Below are 23,436 nucleotides of genomic sequence, written 5' to 3' on the forward strand. Positions count from 1 at the left end.
CCGTCCAATACTCTCATATTCATGAAACAATATTTATTTATTTGTACATATGAATACTTGTCTTGCATATGTATTGTTTGTCTGTATGTGTGTTAGGTCTGGTTGTGTGTCTGCGTGTTTTGCAATCAGATGACAATGAACTTGACTTAAATATCTCACCATCAAAAACAATCTCATTTTAGCAATTAGCCTGTAATCAGTAAGGCCAATCTGTCCATCATTGCAGTGGAAGACTGGACCAACTCTATCATTGAGGGGGAATTATAGCTGCTCCTCCTGGCTCAAGAGGTCTGATGCCCAAATGATTCCAAAGCACAAATATTTATGCAATTAAAGATGACTGCACGTAGTCTGTGGTTCCTACGGGTGCTCTGGCTACCTCCCACCTTTCAAAACGTACAAGGGTTGTAGGTTAATTGGGGTATTTGGGCAGCATGGGCTCGTGGGCCAGAAGGGCCTGCTATTGTGCTGTATGTCTAAATTTTAATCTAAAACAAACATTACCTGTACGTGATGGGAGGGGTATAGAGGGCTGTATGTCTAAATTTTAAAAAGAAGCAGTTTGTCTAAAGTTGTCTCCCAGCTCAGTTTGAAATATAGAGGACAATTTCCTTTTTATATTCTCATGTGGATAGAGACACAAATGAAGAGCCTTTCTTTTCAGGAAATTTTTCTGTGAATGTGGTTGGGGGCAGGGAGATGTGGCAAGAAATGTTTAGAGAGGTGATGGTGGAATTAGTAGTTGACATCAGATGCATTGCAGATGAACATTTCTCAGGAATTTGAATCACAAGAGTATGGGTTCAGAGGTCACAACCCCGAAGGTCATCACTGACCCTATCACTTCCACCTCCCCTGGCGTCCCTTATCTGTCCCTCACAGAAGTACAGGAAGAAAAGCACACCGCCTTCCGCCAGCAAGGCGTCACTTTCTGAAAGCCGCTCCTGACCCAGTCACAGGAACTGGGTTTCAAGTTAGGGACTGCTTTAAAAGTTTTTTCAGTGCCAGCCTTGTGTGTTATGCTTGGTGAGATTACATGCAAATGACATCCTACTCATAATATAGGCTCTGCGCCAGTCCATGGATGCAGCTATCAATCCGCATGGCTGCTTTAAAGTGAACAGTTTTCTGAAGAAATAAGAGGGCCATGGTTTGGCTAGAGGGGATGCGACAAATCAATTTAACCCCTTTCACACCATTGATTCTGTGTGGGTTAACCGGCTAATTTAGCGGGTCCATTCCCAGTCATTGTGTGGTGTGAAACATCTCAACCTGGCAGATTGAGTTAAATTCAACCAGGCTCTGACACTTGGTGGGGGCAAATGTCAGAGCCCGGACATGTTAAATGACTAATTGTTTTCTGGCAGTGTGAAAGGACAATCTGCTCTCAGTGGGGACCCCCTCCTTAAAATGCCAGGTTGCCGATTAACCAGGTAAATCGTGGTGCAGTGGGAAAGGCTCAGCATGCTTGGTAAGTTTACACACTTCCTAGGAGGGTTGGCAGTGTGAAAGGGGCTAAAAAAAGTACTCGCAGGAACCAGGATTCACCTGATCGCGCTGCTTGAATGTTGCAGTCATAGCTGCAGGCATTGGCAGCATCCCGGGGTCCAGAGACTGCGTACATTCAGTTTCTTCCAGTATGCATGGGGGTTTTGTGCGGTTGGATATTAGTTAGCCCACGGTGACTGTAATGGCGGGATACATGGTGGGTGAGTAGGGCTCTGACATTTCTGTTGACTGTTAGGATAGACTTTAATCACGCAGATTATCGTTACCAAGTTTATAAACACTACAAGTCTTTTTGTGTTAATTAGTAAACTGTTTAAAACATCTGGACTTCATCACGAATTCCTTAAACGTGTCTCAGTAAAGAGCCCACTTTGCCTCCAAGTGGCTTTTTTAGTCGCTGCAGAACTTGTTAAGTATAATTTAAAGGCTGCATGTGAAGATCTTGGGTAAGGATATCAGAATTATTGGGGTACAACTCCACAGGTGCCCAGTGATCATTTCTCATCTGAGTGAAATGTACCAACCAGCCTCAGCAGGCTTGACTTCACCTATTGTCCATAGGGGAGAAAGGGGGTGGGGAGAGAAAAGTTGGGAGAAAGAGGGGAGAGGGAGAAAGAAGGGAGAGGAGAAAAGAGGGGGAGGGAGAAAAGGAGGGAAAAGGGGAGGGTAAATTAAGGGGAGGAAGAAAGAAGGGAAGGAGAAAGGGGAGGGAGAAAGCGGGGGAGAAGAGAGGAAAGAGAGGGGAGGGAAAAGGAGGGGGCAGGAGAAAGAGGGGGAGGGAGAAAGAGGGGGGTAGGGAGAAAGAGAGGGTGAGGGGGAGAGGGAAAGACTTTGAGCCATTAATACCAGGAGTCATGCGGGATTTCATTGGATTTGAATTCACGAATTTACAATGAGGCTTTGTAATAAACAATAGTCCAGTAACCAGTATAGAACTTGATTCTGGAAATAATCAGGATCTCAACATCAGCCAAGAAGAGCCACTCTTCCTCTCATCCACCTTACCTGTAATCATTTGCTGTGCGTCGTATGGCTCCATGTAACCATCGTTCTCCCCCACCCGCTCAGCCTCATTCTGTCCCGTCTCTCGTTTCTTGGCATCGTAGGGGTCTGCGTAATCTTCCACGATGACGATCTGCTGGAAGAATCGAGGATGATGATCAGACCTGTATTAACATGCTTGTTTTTGTGTTTGGAGTGATGTCTCCCTCAGTTTTCCTGCTCCATATCCACTCCATGATAGGTTTCAGATGAAATGTTCAATCTGAGGCACTGTCTGCTCTCCTGGTGGACACCATAGAGTTCGTGACATGATTTCAAAATGCTGATATCTCTGTCATTTTACCCTTTAACCAATTGTACAAGAATGAAAATGTTTGCAAATGTTGCAATTTTCCTTCACATTTCTGATATGACAACCTGAGTCTCAATGTGGACAAGGTGAAGGAGATGATTGTTGACTTCAGAAGGACCAGGAACAACCACCCTCCACTACACTTTAATAACTTGTAGTGGAGGGTGGTTCCTTGGTGTTCACTTAACTAATGACCTATTGTGGACACACATCACCTCACTGGTCAGGAAGGCCCAACAGTGACACTGCACTTCCTGAGAAGACCAAAGTAGGCAAGGCTACTGGCCACCATCATGTCAACTTATAGAAGCTTTATTGAGAGTGTCTTAGGTGGCTGCATTACAATGTGGTATGGTCACTATAGAGAATTGAATCGGAGTTCAATCCACAAGACCACAAGAGTGGTAGAGAGGATCACGGAGTATCCCTCCCTCCCCCCCCATCATGATCATTGTCAGAAGAGTGCGTGCAAGATCATTGAGGATTGCTTCCACCCCGCACACAACATCTTTCAGCTGCTCCCGACGGGAAAGAGATCCAGGAGGATCAGAGCCAGCACCACCAGGCTGGGGAACAGCTTCTTCCCACGGGCAGTGAGAACACTGAACGACCAAAGCAACTGCTCACACTCACCCTCTGAGACCCTCATATTCATGTGCATCTTCTGCTCTGAAGACTTGACAAGAGTGACCATACTTTGGTCTCACTTCTTATTCCTTCAAGTTCACTGGTTGCAGACAATTCTTATACTGTGCACAGAATTTAACATTTATAAAGTTCACCAGACTTTGATGCTTAAAAGGTAAATGGTTACTGCTCAGGAAGGTTCTTGTTGATTTTCAGAGAGAGATTTGTTGTTCGCTGGACACCTACAACTGATTCCTTTTTTTAATCAGTCACTTCAGTGTCTTGTTGAAGAAACTTGCCCCATCAGGGTTCTCTTTCTTTCAGGTCACCACAGAGTTCCTTTTTGTTTCCCTTATTCCAAGTGAAACGTTAGGCAGCCAGTCCTCTCCTCTTGCATGAATCACAAGGGCTTTGACCAGACTGAACTAAGCACTTACAACCTGTCTTCCAAATGGGGTTTTCCACAAGCTTGCCAGCTTGCCCTGTTCCAGTCCCAGCTGCTGCTGACTGTAAAACTGAAGAACTGATCTCTGTCTCTCTCTCTCTCAGAGAAAAAAATCCTGTTTTACAAAACCTGCTTGTAAAACCACATGACTCTCTTAGAACAGCAAGTTCCCCTCCAGACAGTCTGTGGTTCCAACAAGTTCTTTCATCTGTTGCCTTTTTGTAAACAACAATCAATTAGTGAAATCTCTTGGGTGCTCTCCAAAGCTTTTGCAAAGGCTCTTGGCCCTGACATAAGTAGAGCTTCAGTACTTTAAATAAGATCTGTTTTAAAGTGTTCGTATGTGACCTACACTAAAAAACCTGCCCCAATTTATCTCCCAAAAACATATCTATATTCTGTCACACTCACATAATTGGAAGGATACACCAACTCAGCAACTCTATAGTGACTGTGAAGGTAAACGGACATTCCACTAAATGCCTAATCGACATAGGCTCTACTGAAAGCTTCATAGACTCATGGACTGTGCAAGAGTACAACCTAAAAATGTATCCTTCCAATTATCGCATATTCCTTGTATCTCATTTGCATTCTACCTGTATTCAAGAACATTGTATAGTACATTTATTGTTTGGGGAGGGTGGGAGTTTTGTAAAATACACCTGTATGTACTTAATGAATTGTGTGTTCCGGTGCTGTTGGATCTGAACTTCCTGTGGCACCTTAAAAGTGTGAACTTGGAGTATTCTGGTTCCCTCTAAAATCAGAACCCACATTCAGCCTCTCCACACTGAATATCGACGCCCCACCTCTCTTCCCAAATCTGTCCCCAGACTGCAAACCTATTGCTACCAAGAGCAGGAGGTACAGCACAGCAGACCGAGACTTCATAAAGTCGGAGACACAACGTCTATTCTATGAAGATATCATCGAACCCAGCACCAACCTGTGGAGAACCCAAGTGGTCGTGGTTAAAGGGAAAAACAAGTCCAGGTTAGTAATTGACTACAGCCAAACTATTAATTGGTACACACTCCTGGACGCATACACCCTCCCTCAAATTGCGGACATGGTGAATGATATTGCGGAGTATCAGGTCTATTCGACCATCGACCTGAAAGCTGCCTCTCACCAGCTGCCAAAACCTTCTGAGAAACATTCATTTACGGCATTTGAGGCTAATGCTCACCTCTATCAATTCCAGAGGGTCCCTTTTGGTAACATTAACGGGGTTTCTATCTTCCAGCGGCAGATGGACAGAATGGTGGATGAGTATGGGTTGAAGGCTACCTTCCCCTAATGTCACCATCTGTGGCCACACCTTGGAAGACCATGACGCCAACCTCCAGAGTTTTCTCCACGCGGCGAAAGACCTGAACCTCATTTATAACTCTAACAAATGCGTTCAGAACTAAATATCTGGTTATCCTTGGCTATGTGGTGGAGAATGGCATAATTGGTCCTGACCCTGATAGGATGCACCCCCTGTTAGAGCTTCCAGTTCCTAGGACCACAAAGGCTTTGAGGAGATGCCTGGGGTTTTCTCATATTACACCCAGTGGATCCCTCAATACGCTGATAAAGTTTGCCCTCTTTTAAAAGCCCAAGCGGCTTTTAACTACCTCCAGAATCATATTGCGAATGCTGCCATGCACATGTTGGACTAGAATGTACCTTTCCAAGTGGAAAGTGATGCTTTGGACGTAGCTCTGGTTGCTACCCTCAACCAGGCGGGCAGGCCAGTTGCATTTCTTTCCTCGGATATTACAAGGCCACGGCTCTGGAACCCATCTGTGGAAAAGGAGGCTCAAGCCATTGTAGAAGCCATGGAGACACTATCTGGTTGGTAGGAAATTTACACTCCTCACTGACCAGCGCTCAGTCGTATTCATGGTCAATAATGTCAAGAGGGGCAAAATCAAAAATGACAAGATTGCTAGGTGGAGGATCGAGCTCTCCACCTACAATTATGACATTGCCTATTGGCCAGGAGCTCTTGATGACCCTCCAGATGCCTTATCCAGAGGAAGCTGTGCCTCTACACATTCTGGCCAACTGCGGCCTCTGCATAATGAGCTCTGCCATCCATGGGTTACCCGCATGGTTAATTTTGTCACGGTGTGCAATCTGCCCTACTCCACTGAAGATGTCAGGGAAATGACCAGGTCTTGCCAGATCTGTGCAAAGTGCAAGCCGTACTTCTACTGACCCACGAAGGCACACCTGATCAAGTAATCCAGGCCCTTCAAACGGCTCAGTGTCGATTTTAAGGGACCTCTCCCCTCCACGAATGGGAACACTTTCTTCCTCTCTATCTTTCTTACTCCCGCTTCCCATTCACCAACCCATGTCCAGACATGTCCACTTCATCAGTCATAAAGGCCCTAGATTCCATTTTTGCCCTGTTCGGGTATCCCAGCTATATTCATAGCATCCAGGGCTCATTCTTTATGAGTGACGAGCTACATCAGTATCTGCTGGCGAGGGGCATCACATCCAGCAGGACTACTAGCTACAACCCCCAGGGGAATGGGCAAGCTGAAAAGGAGAATGCAATAGTCTGGAAGGCTGTCAAACTGGCCCTGAAGTCAAAAGGCCTTCCAGACTCACGCTGGCAGGAAGTCCTCCCTATGGCACTCCATTCCATCTGGTTGCTACTATGTACGCTATCCCTCATGAACTCCTATTCAATTTCGAAGGAAGGTTGGCATCGGGAACTACGCTCCCAACCTGCCTCACCACTCCTGGTTCAGTCCTCAGGAAGCACATGAGGAGAAGCAAGACTGACCCCCTGGTGGAAAGGGTGAAACTGCTCCATGCCAATCCCACATATGCCTATGTGGAGTACCCGGAAGGCAGGGAGGACACCGTCTCCAACAAGGACCTGGCACCTGCTGAAACAGAGGGTCTGTTGCCTCAAGTGCCCTGCGAGCCATGGAGCTCATTCTCTCCAGCCCTAGTCAGGGCCTCAGGGGATCCGGTCCAGGAGGAAAGTGCATCTCCACCATTGAGCCGGAGACCTAGCCCACTTCTCTTCCCTCACAAGGGGACCAGGAGACCCAAGGAGTCCAAGGCCCCCCAGTGCTAAGGCACTTCACCAGGATCTCTAGACCCCTGGACAGCTTAAATCTGTAAATAACCATATTTATTTTACTTTTCTTCTGAAACCAGTTCTCTGTCTTCATTCACAGATCCTAAATTCTGCAGGAAGGGGTGAATGCAATGAACTGAGGTTCACTGGTAGTATGTTGTGTTGATGGCTGGGTCCGCCTCCTGGCTCTGCCCCCATCTGCTCACATATAACCCTGGTTTCCCATCTAAACCCAGGACCCTTCCAAAGACTACCTTGAGACCTTACCCATAGTTATAAGTGAATAAAAGTGTTTGTTCTTCCTCCAGTCGTGAGAGCTTTTATTCGCGCTACACGATGGCAGCGTCATATGTAGTGCAGTCCCTGATGACTACATACCCTTTTGTTCCTACCCTGGAAACGAGTGTGGACCTCCTGAGTTCAGCAGTGCGGAAGATGTCTCTTGTCACGTTCAGGTAGGCCTGGAGCCGTCTAGCTAGTACGTGAACTCCTCAACCTCATCAGGGAACAGAGGGTCTATCACCAGCATTTCTGGCTTGAGCAGCACTTCCATCTTCTAGGGAATAAGCTAATAAAATTGTAGCGTGAATCTCTCACGACTGGAAGGAGAACATGCGCTTTTATTAGCTTATAACTGAGGGTAGGGTCTTACAGAGGTCTTCAGAAGGGCTCATAGTTTAGGCAGAAAACCAGGGTTATATATGGGTAGATGGGGGACTCTGGGAGGCAGTACAACACACCACCAGTGTATTTCAGTGCATTGCATCCTGGCTAGAATCTTCCCAGACCTAGCACAAGGAACTGCTTGACGGGAGTCAGGAAACAGAGGTTTGGTCAGTGGCCTTCATGCAGCACCATAAAACCAGAAGTGGATGTGCACTAACTGGACAAGGATCCTGGATTTTACCTGGATTTGTAGTACACTAAACAATTCACATGTTGAGTGAGCTATTGGTGGAACAAAGACCAAGCTCTTGGTCATTTTTGGGAAAAAAAAGGTGATGCAACTCTGAAATTCATTTCTTTACATCTCCAAATCAGAAGGTTGCAGTCGCACACAATTTGTTGCGTCAGTGCAAACACGACAGATTTTTGGATTTTCAACCTTAAACTGCGTCTCTTATTGTCAGCTGGATAAAAAAAACAATTCCATGGTTCCTTAAGAACATTGGAGCTACCAATCAGCCTGACTAATATCCAATGACCTAATATGGGAAAAACAGGTTATTGCCCTGCTGTGTGCAAATTGACCGCTGAAGGTGACCACGCAGGTTGATAGGACGGTTAAGAAGGCCGATGGAATAATCGGCGAATTGAGTTCAGGAATCATGAGGAGATGTTGCAGGCCTCTAAATCACTGGCGAGACTACACATAATATTGTAAAAATAAAATAGTAGAGAAAGACTTTGGAGAGAAGGAGGATGAGAGGGGACAAAATAGAGGTCTACGATTATGAGAGACATAGATAAGGTAGACAGCCAGCACTTTTTTCCCAGGACAGGAGTAGCAAACAGCAGAGGACATTTGCACAAAGTAAAGGGAGGAAGGTTTTATGGGAGGCATCAGGGGTAAGTTTTTTTTACACAGAGTTGTGGAGGCCTGGAATGCCTTGCCAGGGATGGTGGTGGAGGCTGGAACAATAGGAACATTTAAAGATCTCTTAAGACAGGCACAAGGATGAAAGAAAATTAGAGTGTTAAGAGGTAGGAAGAGTTTAGTTTTTTTTAAGGTACAGAATCAGGATTTATTGTCATGAACATGTCATAAAATTTATTGATTTGCGGCATTTAGATAAACCACCTTACAAATAAATAAAAATGTTCAAGAAAAATGAAAAAGTCAAAGTAAGGCCATGTCTGTGGTTCATTGTTCATTCAGGAATCTGATGGCGGAGGGGAAGAAGCTGTCCTTATGCCGCTGAGTGCTCATCTTCAGACTCCGAACCATTTTCCCGATGGTAGCAGAGTGAAGAGGCCATGGTCTGGGTGCTGGTAGTGTGAGGATAAAGGCTGGTTTCATAAGGCATCGTCTCATGTAGATCTCCTTGATGGAGTGAAGAGTGGTGCCTGTGATAACACAGGCTGAGATAACAACCCTCTTGTCCTGAGCATAGGCGTGATGCAACCAGCCAGAATGATCTCCATGGTACACCTGTAGAAGTCTTCTGCTGAATCTCCGTAAACTACTCACAAAGTACAGCCATTGGCGAGCGTTCTTCGTGATTGCATCGACAGGGAGGCTCTAGGACAGATCCTCGGAGATGTTGACACCCAGAAATTTAGTATTTAGAGGTTGGCACAACATTGTGGGCCTGTATTGTGCTGTAATGTTCTAAGTTCTAATTCCCAACATAAGAGCAAAACTCACTTCAAAAGGAATGTCCTGTGGTTAGAAAGGCACATATGCAAGTTTGCCTTATTAATTGTTGACAATTAAAATGAAATGTTAAGTATTGCATGCCTTGCACAGACAATTAGAACTGCCATACAACTTGTCATCACACTTTAAGTACTTTATTAGAATGTGCTAAACATTATACTCACTGTGTCCTGTTTCGCTTTCCCACTTTCTTCTACCTTTTTCACACTCTGAATCCGGTTCAGAAGATTTTTCCCATTCTTCTCTTGGTTTTCCACTTTGATCAATCTGTGTTTGGATAAAATAGGATTTGATCCTGAGAGCTTCCCAGGGCTTGATGCTGATTTTCCCTGTTTTGTTCCTGTTATTTTTCCAAGGTTCAATCCTGTTTTCCCAAGGCTTTGTCCTGTTTTCCCAGACTTCAGTCCATTTTTCCCAGGGTTGGTCCCTGTTATTTTTCCAAGGTTCAATCCTGTTTTCCCAGGATTTTGACCTGGCGTTTTGCTTGGTTTCAGGTCAGTCTTTCCAGCTTTCAAATCAGGGGTCTTTGGAGTTTTTGTTTCTGACTTTCCTGTTTTCAAATCAGTCTTCTTTAACTTCAGGTCAGGTTTCCCACTCCTTACATCAGTCTTCCCCACTTTCAAGTCAGCCTTTCCTGTTTTTGAGTCTGTTTTCCCAGCTATTGGATCAGTTTTCAATTCCGTCTTGGCCGTGCTCTTCCCTGTCATTTTCCCTGGATTCAAACCAAGCTTCCCAGAAAAACTTTGACCCGTTTTTCCGAGATTTTGTCCCCGTTTTACCGATGGATTTCGGGCTGGCTTTTCACCTTCGTCACCGCTCCCAGGATCCGCAGGGGAATTTTTGATGCTTTTTCCAGGGATACTGTTCCTGTTCTCCCCAGAAACTTTGCTTGGTTTCCCGATGTCCTTCTTCATAGTTAACCCATTTTTAATCAGTCCTGCAGGGTTTTTCCCCTGAGCCAGGGTTTTATTTGGTTCTGTTTTCCCTCGCAAAAGAGGGGTGCCAACTGTTTTTCTTTGAATGCCAGTTGATTTTCCCTGTATGCCAGCACTTACCGCTTTCCCGAGTTTACCCAGCCCTGACTCTCCATGCTTTCTCTCCACGGCTCTTTTTACCTCTCTGCCAACTCCCCGTGGGGTCACCTCACCCTGTGGGGCGCGCCGATTCCTGTTTGTCCCTTCACTGTCTACCCCACTCCGGGTTATCGCCGTGCTCTCCGCCCTTGGCCGGGTTTTTAAGCTCAGTTGAAAGTCCTTGAACCACTTTGCCATGGTGAAGACTCACCAGACCAGCACTGCCACAGGCTTGAACTCCAAAGCAAGGGAACTGACACAGTGTCCAACAGCAGCAGGCTATAAATCACAAGTCAAACCCAGACACAATTACCAATCCTTGACTTACAAAATGTTAACCATTCAATCAAAAATATCAGGGTGCTGAGAAGCCTGCCGTCTCCTTTCAATCCAAACAGTTACATTTTCCTTTCCTTGTAAATCCGGTCAGAGACCAGCCCTCCCTCCGTAAATCTCCGCCTGTTGAAGACGTGGGCTACTCCACACAGCCTGCTCCTCTCGTTAGCCTTCAAACTCCACCTTCCTGCCATTGTGAGCTTGTGCAATGAAAAGTACAGCAACTTCCACTTCTACAGACACCTGATAATTGAACAGAAGCTGAAAAAAACCGCACATATTTTCCATCCACAGCCATTGTACTTGTTCCTGTTTAATTGAAATACAATCAGTCCCAATAGGAATATTCAAGGCATAAGTTAATTGATCATCATATACTGCGGTCACCTCCCTTAATTAACTCAAAGAGGAGTTGTTCTCATTATCCTTTTGAAACATTGCTCCTCTGATTTTCCGATTTGTATATTAATATAATACAATAAATCCTGACTGACATCCACATTCCACTTCCCCTAAATTCATAATTTGACAAACAATTTCTAATCAGGTGATGAGTGAATGCAAAGGGGTAACTGTTCTGGTCACTACTGTAAGAACCAGGACAGCCAAAGAACACACAGAAAACTTCCAATAAAAACTTTATTAACCACCAAAGCATTTGTTTTATTGATGTTGACTGCCGATAAATGTTGGCTGCAAGACATAGGGAAGTAATTCTCCCATTAATCTTCAAAGTGTCAGGGATCCTTTACACTGTTACATCGTAGACCAGCCCCAAAAGAAATTCACCAAGACAATGGTATCTTGACAATAATATTTATTAATAGCTATTAATATAACATCTTACTTAAATCAAAACTTAACCCCAATTATTCACAAGTGTATGTGTATATGTGTGTGTGGATCACCCAAACCATTACAGTTCAGGCACAATTCTGAAAAGTCAATTACCAAGTTCAGTCTTAGAAATCTTGTGTTGTAACTCAGAATCTTTAAACTGATGTTCAGAACTAATAATGGGGTAGGTGAGAAACCGAGTCATCAGACTTATCAAATTCTTGCCGAATTGCTTTCAGAGAAATGTTTCTTCATATGGATGATTTTTCATAATTCCCCTCTTCCTTGCGTAGAGGTTACGGAACTTGGGACTTCCACAATGTTTCCACAATCCAGGGAAGGGTGAAATGAAATAACCATCAAAATGGTCACTATCCAAATGCAAGAATGATCTTGCTTTCTTTACCTAGATATGGGTCAGTCAAAAGTGACCATTACAATGGCCACAACAAACCACTGCTCTCCTCTGACATGGAGAAACAGCAAAAGTGATAATCTTCCGCAAAGTCACTTTAATTCTCACTCTCCAGATGACTTTCTGATGAGTTAAAATGCTTTCAAGTGTCTTAATCACATGATTGGCTTGAGCAATACTGGTTCAGTTTCAATTTCCCAAAAACCTGAGACATATGGCAGATGGCTTCCTATTTAAACAAATGTCTTCCTTATGCAAACATTTATTGTTTCAGTCTTTCAATTGAGAATAACTACACTGGTTTATGGCTCTGAATTAAATGCTAGGCTGTTTCCAAAATATAACACATAAAATAAATATAATTAAAAAAAAAACAGATGCCTGCAACACACTCACAAGACATGGGAGCAGAGTTAAGCCATTCAGCCCATCGGATCTGGCTGCCATTTAATCATGAGCTGATCCATTTTCCCACTCAGCCCCACTTCCCGGCCTGGCTAATCAAGACTCTGCCTTAAATACACCCAATGAAGTGGCCTCCCCAAACGCCTGTGGCAATAAATTCCACAGATTCACTACCTTGCTGAAGAAGAAATTCTTCTGTATCTCTGCTCTCAGCAGCTGCCTTTCAGTCCTGAAGTTGTGCTCTCTTGTCTTAGATTCTCCCACCAGGGAGTGAAACATGGAAATCTGCAGACACTGTGATTGTAGTAAAAACACAGAAACCCTTGCCTGAGCCCTTCTTCAGGGTTGTTTCCCACTATGGGAAACAACCTTTCTACATCTACTCTGCCCATGCCTTTCAACATTCAAAATATTTCAATGAGATCCCCCCCCTCCCTCATCCTCCCAAATTCCAATGAGAATAGGCCAAGAGCTGTCAAATACTTCTCATATGATGATAACCTTTTCATTCCCAGAATCATTCTTGTGAATCTCCTCTGAAACGTCTCTAACATCCTTTCTTATACGAGGAGCTCAAAACAGCTCAGAATACTCCGAGTGGGGACTCCCCAGTGCCTTATAAAGCCTCAACATCACATCCCTGCTCTTATATTCTATTCCTCTCGAAATGAATGGCAATATTGCATTTGTCTTCTTTATTGCCGTCTTTACCTGCACACTTAGCTTCAGGCAATCCTGCAAGAGAACTCCCAGGTCCCTTTGCATCTGGGTATTTTCAATTTTCTCCCCATTCAGTAAATAATCTGCCTGTTTCTAATCATCTGAGAGATTATAGCCAAACATAAATCTGCAGAAAATAAATTGCAGAGCATTGTAAACACAGTTCAGCACATCCTGCACACAGACCACTCTCCTGCTGCTTTAATTAAAGGATCCATCCCACTTGAGTCATGCTCTCTTCTCCCACTTCTGTTGGATAGAAACACATGCAGGAGTTATGACAAGGCACCACAGTGGTGGTAATGGTGTAAATATAAATGAATGGAACAATGGACAGTGATGGAAATGTATGGATACAAAACTAAGAGTGGGAAGAGACTTCGAACGGGGTTCCTTTTGTAAATAATTTATTGTGAATAAAGTCTATTTTTAGTAAATAAGTGTTTGAAAACATGAACCTCCAGATTCAAAGATAGTTTCTCTCCTGCTGTTGTCAGACTCTTGTATGGATTTTACACTGGCAAAAGATAATTCCCTTGCACTCCTTTGAATGTTCTCTTTTTACTGTGCATTACAGTTTTGTACTTACCTCTACACCCTGCACTATTTGACTTATTATAACACTACTCACTATCCTGTTATAGAACATTACAACACCATACAGGCCCTTCAGCCCATGACGTTGTGCTGTCCTATATGAACCTACTTAACAATCTGAACCTACCTGACCTCATACTCATTAACCCTCTCTTTTTCTTGCATCCATGTGACTGTCTAAGAGTCTTTTAAATGTCCCCCTATTGTTCCAGCTTCCATCACCATCCATGGCAACGTATTCCTGACACCTACTACTATCTGTATCAAAAACTTACCCCTGATCTCTCTTAAATTCACCTGCCCCCTCACATTATACAGCAGAAGACCAAAAGGCAAGATGTCAGAAATTTGGGCCACCCAAACTCTCAAACTTTTTAAATTTAGTGGGCTTTTGTGGGTGTGCGTGCCTGTGTAAGTGCCACATCTTTCCCGACAGGAGCAGCTGAAAGATGCTGTGTGCAGGGTGGAAGGGGGCCTGTACAATATTGCGCAGCCCCTTCAGATCACTTCGATGGTGGAGAGGAAGATTCCAGCCATCCTCTCTGCCACTCTTATGGTCCTGTGGATTCAATTCTCTACAACAACCATACCACACTGTGATGGAGCTGGCCAGGATGCTCTCAATAAAGCTCCTGTAGAAGTTTGACATGATGTTGGCCAGTAGCCTTGCCTGCTTCAGTCTTTTTGGGAAGTGCAGTCACTGTTGCACCTTCCTGACAAGGTCACTAGTTAAGAGGACTTCAAGGAACTTGGTGCTCTCCATTCTCTCCACTATCGATTTATTGATATGTACTAGAGGATGGTCATTCCTGGTCCTCCTGAAGTCCACAATAATTTCCTTTCTCTTGTCCTCATTGAAATTCAGATTGGTATTCTCTCACATTATATTACGAGATTTTCCATCTCTTCTAGTGCTGTGTGGTACACCACCGGCCTACTGCAGGGGGAAACCTCTGTATCTGCAGGAGCGTAAGGGGACAGGACAACACCTGGCCGGCCGCTAATCAGTTGGCCTGAATGGATCAAGCCCCGCCCGGGCCTCCCGAGGCCTCACTCAGAGTTGCTGCAGCCACAGCCAGCCTGGCTCTGTGGAAGTCTTTGTGGATTAAAGCCTGTTGTACAGTCTTTACCTTGTGTGTGTCTGATTCTGTTTAACAGCACACCACAAGTGCGACTCATTGTTGCTGATGAACCCAACTAAAGATGTTTCATCTGCAAACTTGATCACCCTGTGGGAGCTGCATCTGGTGACTGTTGTTGGTCAGTGGCATGAACAGAAGCAGGCTGAGCACACAGTACTCGATGTTCTGCTATTACCCAGGACATAACTTTCCATTAGGAAGTTCAGGATCCAGTTACAGAGAGGGATGTTGAGTCCCAACAAGGACAGTTTCTCCACCAGCCTCTGGGGAATGATCGTCTTAAACGCCGAGCTGAAGGCATTGACGTATGAGGCACTATTCTCCAGGTGGGTCAGGATGGAGTGGAGAGACAAGGATTTAGCATCATCAGTTTCTATGATAGGCAAATTGAAATTGGTCCATATTTGCAACTCTGCCAATTGACTGCAATATTTGTAATCTGACAACTCTCTAAATTCACTGCAGAAAGACGTAATTGTGTCTATTAGCCAAACGTAATTTTTTTTGCATTGGAAGTCTGATAGGTGTCCATGGATTAAAGACATCATTTTCTTCATTAAACTGGAGAAAATCAAATACACATTAAGAGGGTCCACTGTGAATACTTTTCATAAATGACAATTCTCATCTCCCTTCCCCAATGTCTCCACCCTCCTCCCCTCCACAGAGATGTGATCTACCAGGTTTGTTGTCTGAAGATGGCAGGCAAAATCATTGAGGATCCCTTCCACTGTGTCTATAGTCTTTCATGTTTTACTGCCGATGACAATAAACTTGATTTTAATATAAAGAATGATGGTAAGAACCTACATGCGAGATGGAATAAGGTAATTGAGGTACTTGAACAGAAAGACAATGGTAACAGGTTCCATGGGTTTTACTCCAGCTGATGATAAAATTGAATATAAAGAATGAAGGTAAGAATCTACATGCGAGAGGGTATAAAGTAATTGAGGTAAATTGTATTTGTGCAATCAGATGACAATAAACTTGACCTCATGAACATAAAGATAGGGGTATCGGCGTCGATGGGTGTTGAAACATTAAATTAACTGGGGAGATGTCACTTGATGACGTGGGGTTAGACATAACAACCTAACGTTCCTGGAAATCAGCTAAAAAAATAATAAACTAGTCAAACAAACTCCTTTAAACAGCTTCAGAACTATTCTGTGCAAGGTCCCCCTGACAATGGCCACCAATACAGAGGACAAAAAAAAAGGAAGAAAGTAAAAAAAAAAGATTCTAGACACTCACAGCTCCAGTGTCAACTTTGAAAATGGAAGAGAGCATGAGTACACAGCAATGGAACATGGAAATGAATAAATGTATTCCATTGGAAAAAAATAACATATAATTAAAAAAATAAAATCATAATGTTTGAACAAATTTGGGAACCATACATGGAACATAACAGAGAGAGCTTGCCCACAACCTCCAAAGGAAAAGCAAAGGAAAGAAGAAGAACAACCTACAATCAAGAAAAAAGTAGAAAAAGGTGCAGAAGCTTCTTTATCTTTTGGTGAATTAAAGCAAATGTTAGATTTTTTTTGACAATCCATGGAAGTGTTAACAGATGAAGTCAGGAAGAATGGTGATAAGATGGAAAGATTAACACAACAGATGGACACAAGATTTGAAATAATGGATGAAAAAATTAAAGGGAATTAATTTGAAATTCAAAATCTTTTTTTAATATATTTTTTTATTTTTCACACTATGAACCATATCAACCAAAATATGTACAAACGTTTCTCATTAGAGAATATACAGTGGTCTTTTCTTCCCTTCCCCCTCCTTCCCTCCCTTTCCCCTCCTTCCCTCCCTCCCTTCTACCCACCCCCTCCAATACTCATAAATATTCAACATATACAATACAATAAAACCATAAAACAATATTTTCACACAAAGGAAAAATAGACAAGAAAAATGTGTCATCTATTTATTACACACTGAATCTAGTCATTTTGTCTTCTTATCATTTTCATTTTAGGGGATGGAGTTCATAGGCATGCTCTCTCTGATAAGTTCCATGTATGGTTCCCAATTTGTTCAAACATTGTAACTTTATTTTTTAAATTATATGTTATTTCTTCCAATGGAATACATTTATTCATTTCCATGTACCATTGCTGTATACTCATGCTCTCTTCCATTTTCCAAGTTGACATTATACATTTTTTTGCTATATCATAATGAATTTTTTTTTGCATTTTATCCAATTTGAGGCCTAATTCTCTACTTTTTGTTACTTAAAAGAAATATCTCTGGTTTTTTTGGTATGTTATTTTTTGTAATTTTATTTAGTATCTGATTTAATTCTTCCCAAAACGTATTCACATTCGTACATGCCCAAGTTGCATGTAATGTTGTTCCCATTTCCTTCTTACAGCGAAAACATCTATCTGATAATGTTGAATCCTATTTAATTTTTGAGGAGTGATATATACCCTGTGTAACCAGTTATACTGTATCATGTGTAACCTTGTGTTTATTGTATTCTTCATAGTTCCAGAACATAACTTTTCCCATACTTCATTTTTTATTTTTATGTTTAGATCCTTTTCCCACTTCTGCTTAGGTTTATAGTTTATTTCATTTTCCTTATCTTGCAGCTTAATGTACATGTTCATTATAAATCTTTTGATTATCATTGTGTCTGTAATCATGTATTCAAAGCTGCTTCCTTCAGGTAATCTCAAGCTGTTTCCCAATTTATCCTTTAAATAAGCTTTCAATTGATGATATGCAAACATTGTTATTCCATATTTGTACTTCAACTGTTCAAATGTTAATAAATTATTTCCCAAAAAATAATTTTCTATTCTTTTGATTCCTTTTCTCTCCCATTCTCTAAAGGAAAGGTTGTCTATTGTACAAGAGATTAGCGGATTTTGCATCAATAATAATTTTAGTATTGGATAATTTGTTTTTTTCCTTTCTAAGTGGATCTTCTTCCATGTATTAAGTAAATGATGCAGTACTGGTGAGTTTTTATATTGCACCAGCTTTTCATCCTACGTATAAGATATATGTTCTGGTACCTTTTCCCCTATTTTATCTCTAGTTCTATCTTAGTCCAGTCTGGTTTTTCCCTTGTCTGGTAAAAATCTGATAAATACCTCAATTGAGCGACTCTATAATAATTTCTAAAATTTGGTAACTGTAAACCACTTTGATTATACCTCTTTGTTAATTTATCTAACACTACCCTTGGATTCCTCCCTTTCCACAAGAATTTCCTTATTATTCTCTTTAGTTCCTTAAATATTTTTTCTGTTAAGGGAATTGGTAATGTTCGAAATAAGTATTGTATCCTTGGGAACACGTTCATTTTAAGGCAGTTTACCCTCCCTATCAACGTTAGCGGTAATTCTTTCCATTGTTCTAAGTCTTCCTGCAATTTCTTTATTAGTGGCTGATAATTTAGATTGTACAAGTTATTATCTAACTTGATCCCAAGGTATCGGATTGCTTGTGCTTCCCATTTAAATGGTGATTAAAAAAAAATTTTTGTATAGTCTGCGTTACTCATTGGCATCACTTCACTTTTATTTGCATTGATCTTGTACCCCGATATTTCTCCATATTCTTTCAATTTCTTATGTAATTCTTTTACTGATACCTCTGGTTCTGTTAAGTATACTATGATGTCATCTGCAAATATCCCTTTTATTTAATTTTCTATTCTTATCAGTTCTGCCAAAGGTTCTATTGCTAAGGCGAACAATGAAGGGGATAGTGGACATCCCTGTCTAGTTGACCTACTTAATTTAAAGTGACTTGATACATATCCATTTACTGTTACCTTCGCCAATGGTCCATTATACAATGCTTTAATCCAATTTATATATTTTTCTGGTAGATTAAATTTCTGTAATACTTTAAATAAGTAGTTCCACTCTACTCTGTCAAAGGCTTTTTCTGCATCTAGAGCAACTGCCACTGTTGGTTTCTTATTTCCTTGATTAATAAGTTTGCAGACATTGTCCGCTGTTCGTCTTTTTTAATAAATCCAGTTTGATCTTGTTTTACTATTTTAGGTACACAATTGGCCAATCTATTTGCTAATAATTTTGCTATTATCTTGTAGTCTGAGTTAAATAGAGATATTGGTCTATATGATGCTGGTGTTAATGGATCCTTCCCCGTCTTTGGTATTACTGTAATTATTGCTGTCTTACATGAATCTGGCAAGTTTTGTGTTTCTTCTATCTGGTTCATTACTTCTAGGAGAGGCGGAATTAATAACTCTTTAAATGTTTTATAAAATTCTATTGGAAATCCATCATCTCCTGGTGTTTTATAGTTCAGTAGCTTTTTTAATACATCCTGTACTTCCTCTATTTCAAATGGTTTTATTAGTTTGTTTTGTTCCTCTTCCTGCAATTTCAGCAGTTCAATTTTAGCTAAAAATTCCTCTATTTTATCATCTTTCCCCTTGTTCTCAGTTTGATACAATTGTTCATAAAATTCCTTAAAATTTTCATTAATCTCTGTTGGATAATATGTAATTTGTTTGTCCTTTTTCCTTGATGCCAGTATCGTTCTTTTAGCTTTAAGTTGCCAGGCTAATATTTTATGTGTTTTTTCTCCCAGTTTGTAACACTTTTGCTTTGTTTTCATGATGTTCTTCTCCACCTTGTACGTTTGTAATGTTTCGTATTTAATTTTTTTGTCCGCCAGTTCTCTCCTTTTCATTATATCATCTCTTTTTACTAATTCCTTTTCTGTACTTACTATCTCCCTTTCCAACTGCTCTTTTTCCCTATTGTAATCCTTTTTCATCTTAGTCACATAACTTATTATCTCCCCTCTAATGAAGGCTTTCATTGCATCCCATAATATAAATTTGTCTTTCACTGATCCTGTGTTTATTTTTAAATATGTTTTAATTTGGCGTTCAATAAACTCCCTACATTCCTGTCTTTTGAATAGCATGGAGTTTAACCTCCATCTATATGTCCTTGGTGGGATGTTCTCCAGTTCTATTGCTAATAATAGGGATGAATGATCTGATAGTAATCTAGCTTTATATTCAGTTTTCCTAACTCTCCATTGAATATGGGCTGACAACAAAAACATTTCAATCCTTGAGTAAGTTTTGTGCCTACTTGAATAATATGAAAATTCCTTCTCTCTTGGGTGTTGCCTCCTCCATATATCCATAAGTTTCATTTCCTGCATTGATTTAACCATAAATTTGGCTACTTTATTCTTTTTACTTGTCCTTTGTCCAGTTTTATCTAACATTGGATCCAAATTAAGGTTAAAATCCCCTCCTATCAATATATTTCCTTGTGTGTCTGCAATCTTCAAATAATTATCCTACATAAACTTTTGATTCTCCTCATTAGGTGCATATATATTGAGCAAATTCCAAGATTCTGACACTTTATCATTGCATACCTCCCTGCCGGATCTATTATTTCCTCCTCTATTTTGATTGGTACATTTTTGTTAACTAGTATGGCTACACCTCTAGCTTTTGAATTATAGGATGCTCCCATTACGTGTCCTACCCAGTCTCTTTTTGTTTGTTATGTCAGCTTTAGTTAGATACATTTTCTGCACAAATGCTATATCTGTTTTTTCCTTCTTCAATAAATTTAGTAGCCTCTTCATTTTAATTTGGTTGTGTATTCCATTAATGTTTATAGTCATATAGTTCAACATGGTCATCTTATATCTTGCATACATCTCTTTTCCACTTCTTTGCCACCTCCATCCCCCTTTTCCCCATTTTCATCTCTTAGTTTTCTCTTATTACACTTAATATACGACAACACATTTAAGACATAAAGTACCCCCGCAGTTCCCACATCCACTAGTACCTTAACCCCAAAATTTAATCCCCCTCTCTGAGTTGCCCCATACCCCTTGCCAGGCAACCACAATTCCCCTTTTCATTTGGGTTGCGATCTTGTTCGCAGCGTCATCTGATTTTGCAAGGACGGTTATTCCCCCTCCACCCAGCCCCCTCCAGAAAACACTTTTTTTAACACATATAACAAAGCTCTCTCTCTCTCTTTTCCCCCTTACTCCCTTCCTTCCCTTCTCTTTTCCCTCTTTAGTTCTTTACATATACATTGTTTTTACATTTTTATATATACGTTCTTCATTCTTGTTACATCTCTTCATCTCTTCTCCTGTCCTGCAAACGTTCTGTGAATTCTTGCGCTTTCTCTGGATTCGAGAACAGTCTGTTTTGCTCCGCGGGTATAAATATTTTAAGCATGGCTGGATGTCTTAATATGAATTTGTAACCTTTTTTCCATAAAGTTGATTTTGCTGTATTAAATACCTTCCTCCTCTTTAAGAATTCAAAACTTATGTCTGGGTAAAAAATATTTTTTGACCCTTGTATTATCTAATTTTATTCCTTGCCCATTCCAGTATATTTTCTCTTGTTGTATATCTCAAAAAATTTAGTAAGATGGATCTTGGTTTTTGATGTGCCTGTGGTTTCAGTGCTAATGCTCTGTGTGCCATTTCTATTTCCATTTCTTCCTGCACTTCTGTCGTTTCCAGGACCTTCGGGATCCATCCTTTTATAAATTCCTTCATGTTTGTGCCTTCTTCACCCTCCTTCAGGCCCACTATTTTTATGTTGTTTCGCCTACTATAATTTTCCACCATATCAATTTTCTGAGATAACAACTCTTGTGTCTCTTTAATTTTTTGTCACTTTCTTCCAATTTTTCTCTTAAGTCGTTTACTTCCATTTCTACAGCCGTTTCCCGCTCTTCCACATTCTCTACTCTTTTCCCTATTTCTGTCATCACCAGTTCTAACCTTTACATTTTATCTTCTGTTCTTTTCATTTTCCTTTTATTTCCATTAAACTCTAATGGTAATCATTCTTTTAGTGATCTCATTTGTTCTTAAAAAAAACTATCTATATTCTGTTCATCAGTTTTAGCTTTTATTTCTCTTTGTCCATCAGTTTTACCTTCTATTTCTCTGTGAAGATCTTGGTCTTCTTCTTCCTCTTCTTCTGTGTCTGTATCTGTGTTTGTGTCTTCTTCTTCTCTTCTTTGTATCTGTGCCTCTTCTGTTTTCTTGATGAGCTGCTTGTATCTCTTTGTCGGGCCTCTTCTTGCTGAGCCTCTTGTTGCTGTTCCTCCCCTCTTGGCTGCTCCTCTGTTGTGCTTCTTATTTTTCTCCAATTTTTTATTTCTTGACGTCGATCTTCACTCCATCTATCTTCCACATCTGTTTCATTGCACCCTCTTCTGCTGTCTTTCTTATCCTCCAGCCAAGAGCCCTGGTGTCAGGGGTCTCTCAGCTGCTCGGTGTATGACTGCCCGGTCCTCTGCTGCATCCCCTCCTGCCGGTGTCCACTTTCTCCCCTGATTGCACACTGTGCATGCACGACTCCTTGCGCATGTGTTGTTGCGCACTTTTATTTGGCTCCAAGAGCCATTTTTGTAGTGTACCAGTTGGTGGGTCATGGCTCTGCAGGGCAGGTACTGACCTTGAGGGTCCTGCACTCCTCATCCTGTTCCTTTCTGCAGGTAAGGCCTTCTTCCTTATTCTCCGGTGACTTTTTTAACTTCTTGTTTTTTCCAGTTGTTCTTACTTTCTCCTTCTTGGAAGCCATCTTCTCTGTATCTTTATCTTCTATTTCTTGTACTCTATTTCTGTTATGCTTTGCTTTTTCCTAACTTTTTTTTCTATTTTCCTGGAGAGGGCTAGTTTTCCTGACCGGCCACTACTCCATTACGTGACTCCTCTGAAATTCAAAATCTTGAAGATCAAATGAAGAAAGCACAAGCAGAAGCAGCTGCTAAGCATGATCAATTAATGCAAAAAATAGATATTTTGGAAAATTTTAGTAGATGGAATAATATCAAGATTGTTAGCTTAAAGAAGGGGACGAGGGTCAAGACTTGAAAAAATTTCTGCAACAGTGGATACTGGAATCTTTGGGTCAGGCTGCATTTCAAGGTGATTTGGAGATCGAACAAGCTCAAAGGGCACTGAGACCTCAACCTCAGCCTGACTAAAGGACCCATCCAATACTTGTCAGATTCCTTCAAGTAAGAGAGAAGATATTGGAGCTGGCAGTGGAACAAACTAAAGAAAGACAATCTTTGATTTATAACGGAAATAAGATTTTTTAAAAATCCAGAATAAAAATTTTAAACTGGAATAAAGGAGTTAATTTGTTTCTGAAATATTTGATTTAAAATGTGTGATTAAATTTCAGGGGGTTTCGGGAGGTGCAGGAGGGTAACTACTGCTGATTCATGTGTGTACATTGGCAACGCACGTCAGGGGGGAGATATTTTCTATCTTTATTATATAGTACCATATTTTTGAATCTGTTTTATTTTACTATAGTTTTGTTTTTTTCCCCCTCTTTTTGGATTGTCAGGAGGGTTGCAAAGGGGCACAATGATGAAGAGCAGTGTAGTTAAGTGGAGTAGTTTCATGGGGACAAGTGATGGAAGTAGAGTGATGGAAATATCAAAAGATGAGTAAATTGATTAAATTTTA

The 23,436-nt window shown here is 41.2% G+C and overlaps 1 protein-coding gene across 3 annotated transcripts in view; it reads right to left on the minus strand.

Annotated features, from left to right (window-relative positions):
• LOC138764497 (SH2 domain-containing adapter protein E-like) overlaps positions 1-10,904 on the minus strand; it is a 69,468-nt gene extending 58,564 nt beyond the window's left edge. For 2 of the 3 annotated variants that reach the window (XM_069940534.1, XM_069940532.1), the window contains exons 1-2: positions 9,574-10,904; positions 2,515-2,647 (exon numbers count right to left, since the gene is read on the minus strand). In XM_069940534.1, the coding sequence (XP_069796635.1) occupies positions 2,515-2,647; positions 9,574-10,680 (1,240 nt within the window). In that variant the 5' untranslated portion in view covers positions 10,681-10,904. The remainder of the gene's footprint in view (positions 1-2,514; positions 2,648-9,573) is intronic. The other variant, XM_069940533.1, reaches the window with a different exon arrangement.
• Between the last annotated feature and the right edge of the window lie 12,532 nt (positions 10,905-23,436).

The sequence above is a fragment of the Narcine bancroftii genome, chromosome 5 (assembly GCF_036971445.1).
Source record: "Narcine bancroftii isolate sNarBan1 chromosome 5, sNarBan1.hap1, whole genome shotgun sequence".
NCBI lineage: Eukaryota > Metazoa > Chordata > Chondrichthyes > Torpediniformes > Narcinidae > Narcine > Narcine bancroftii.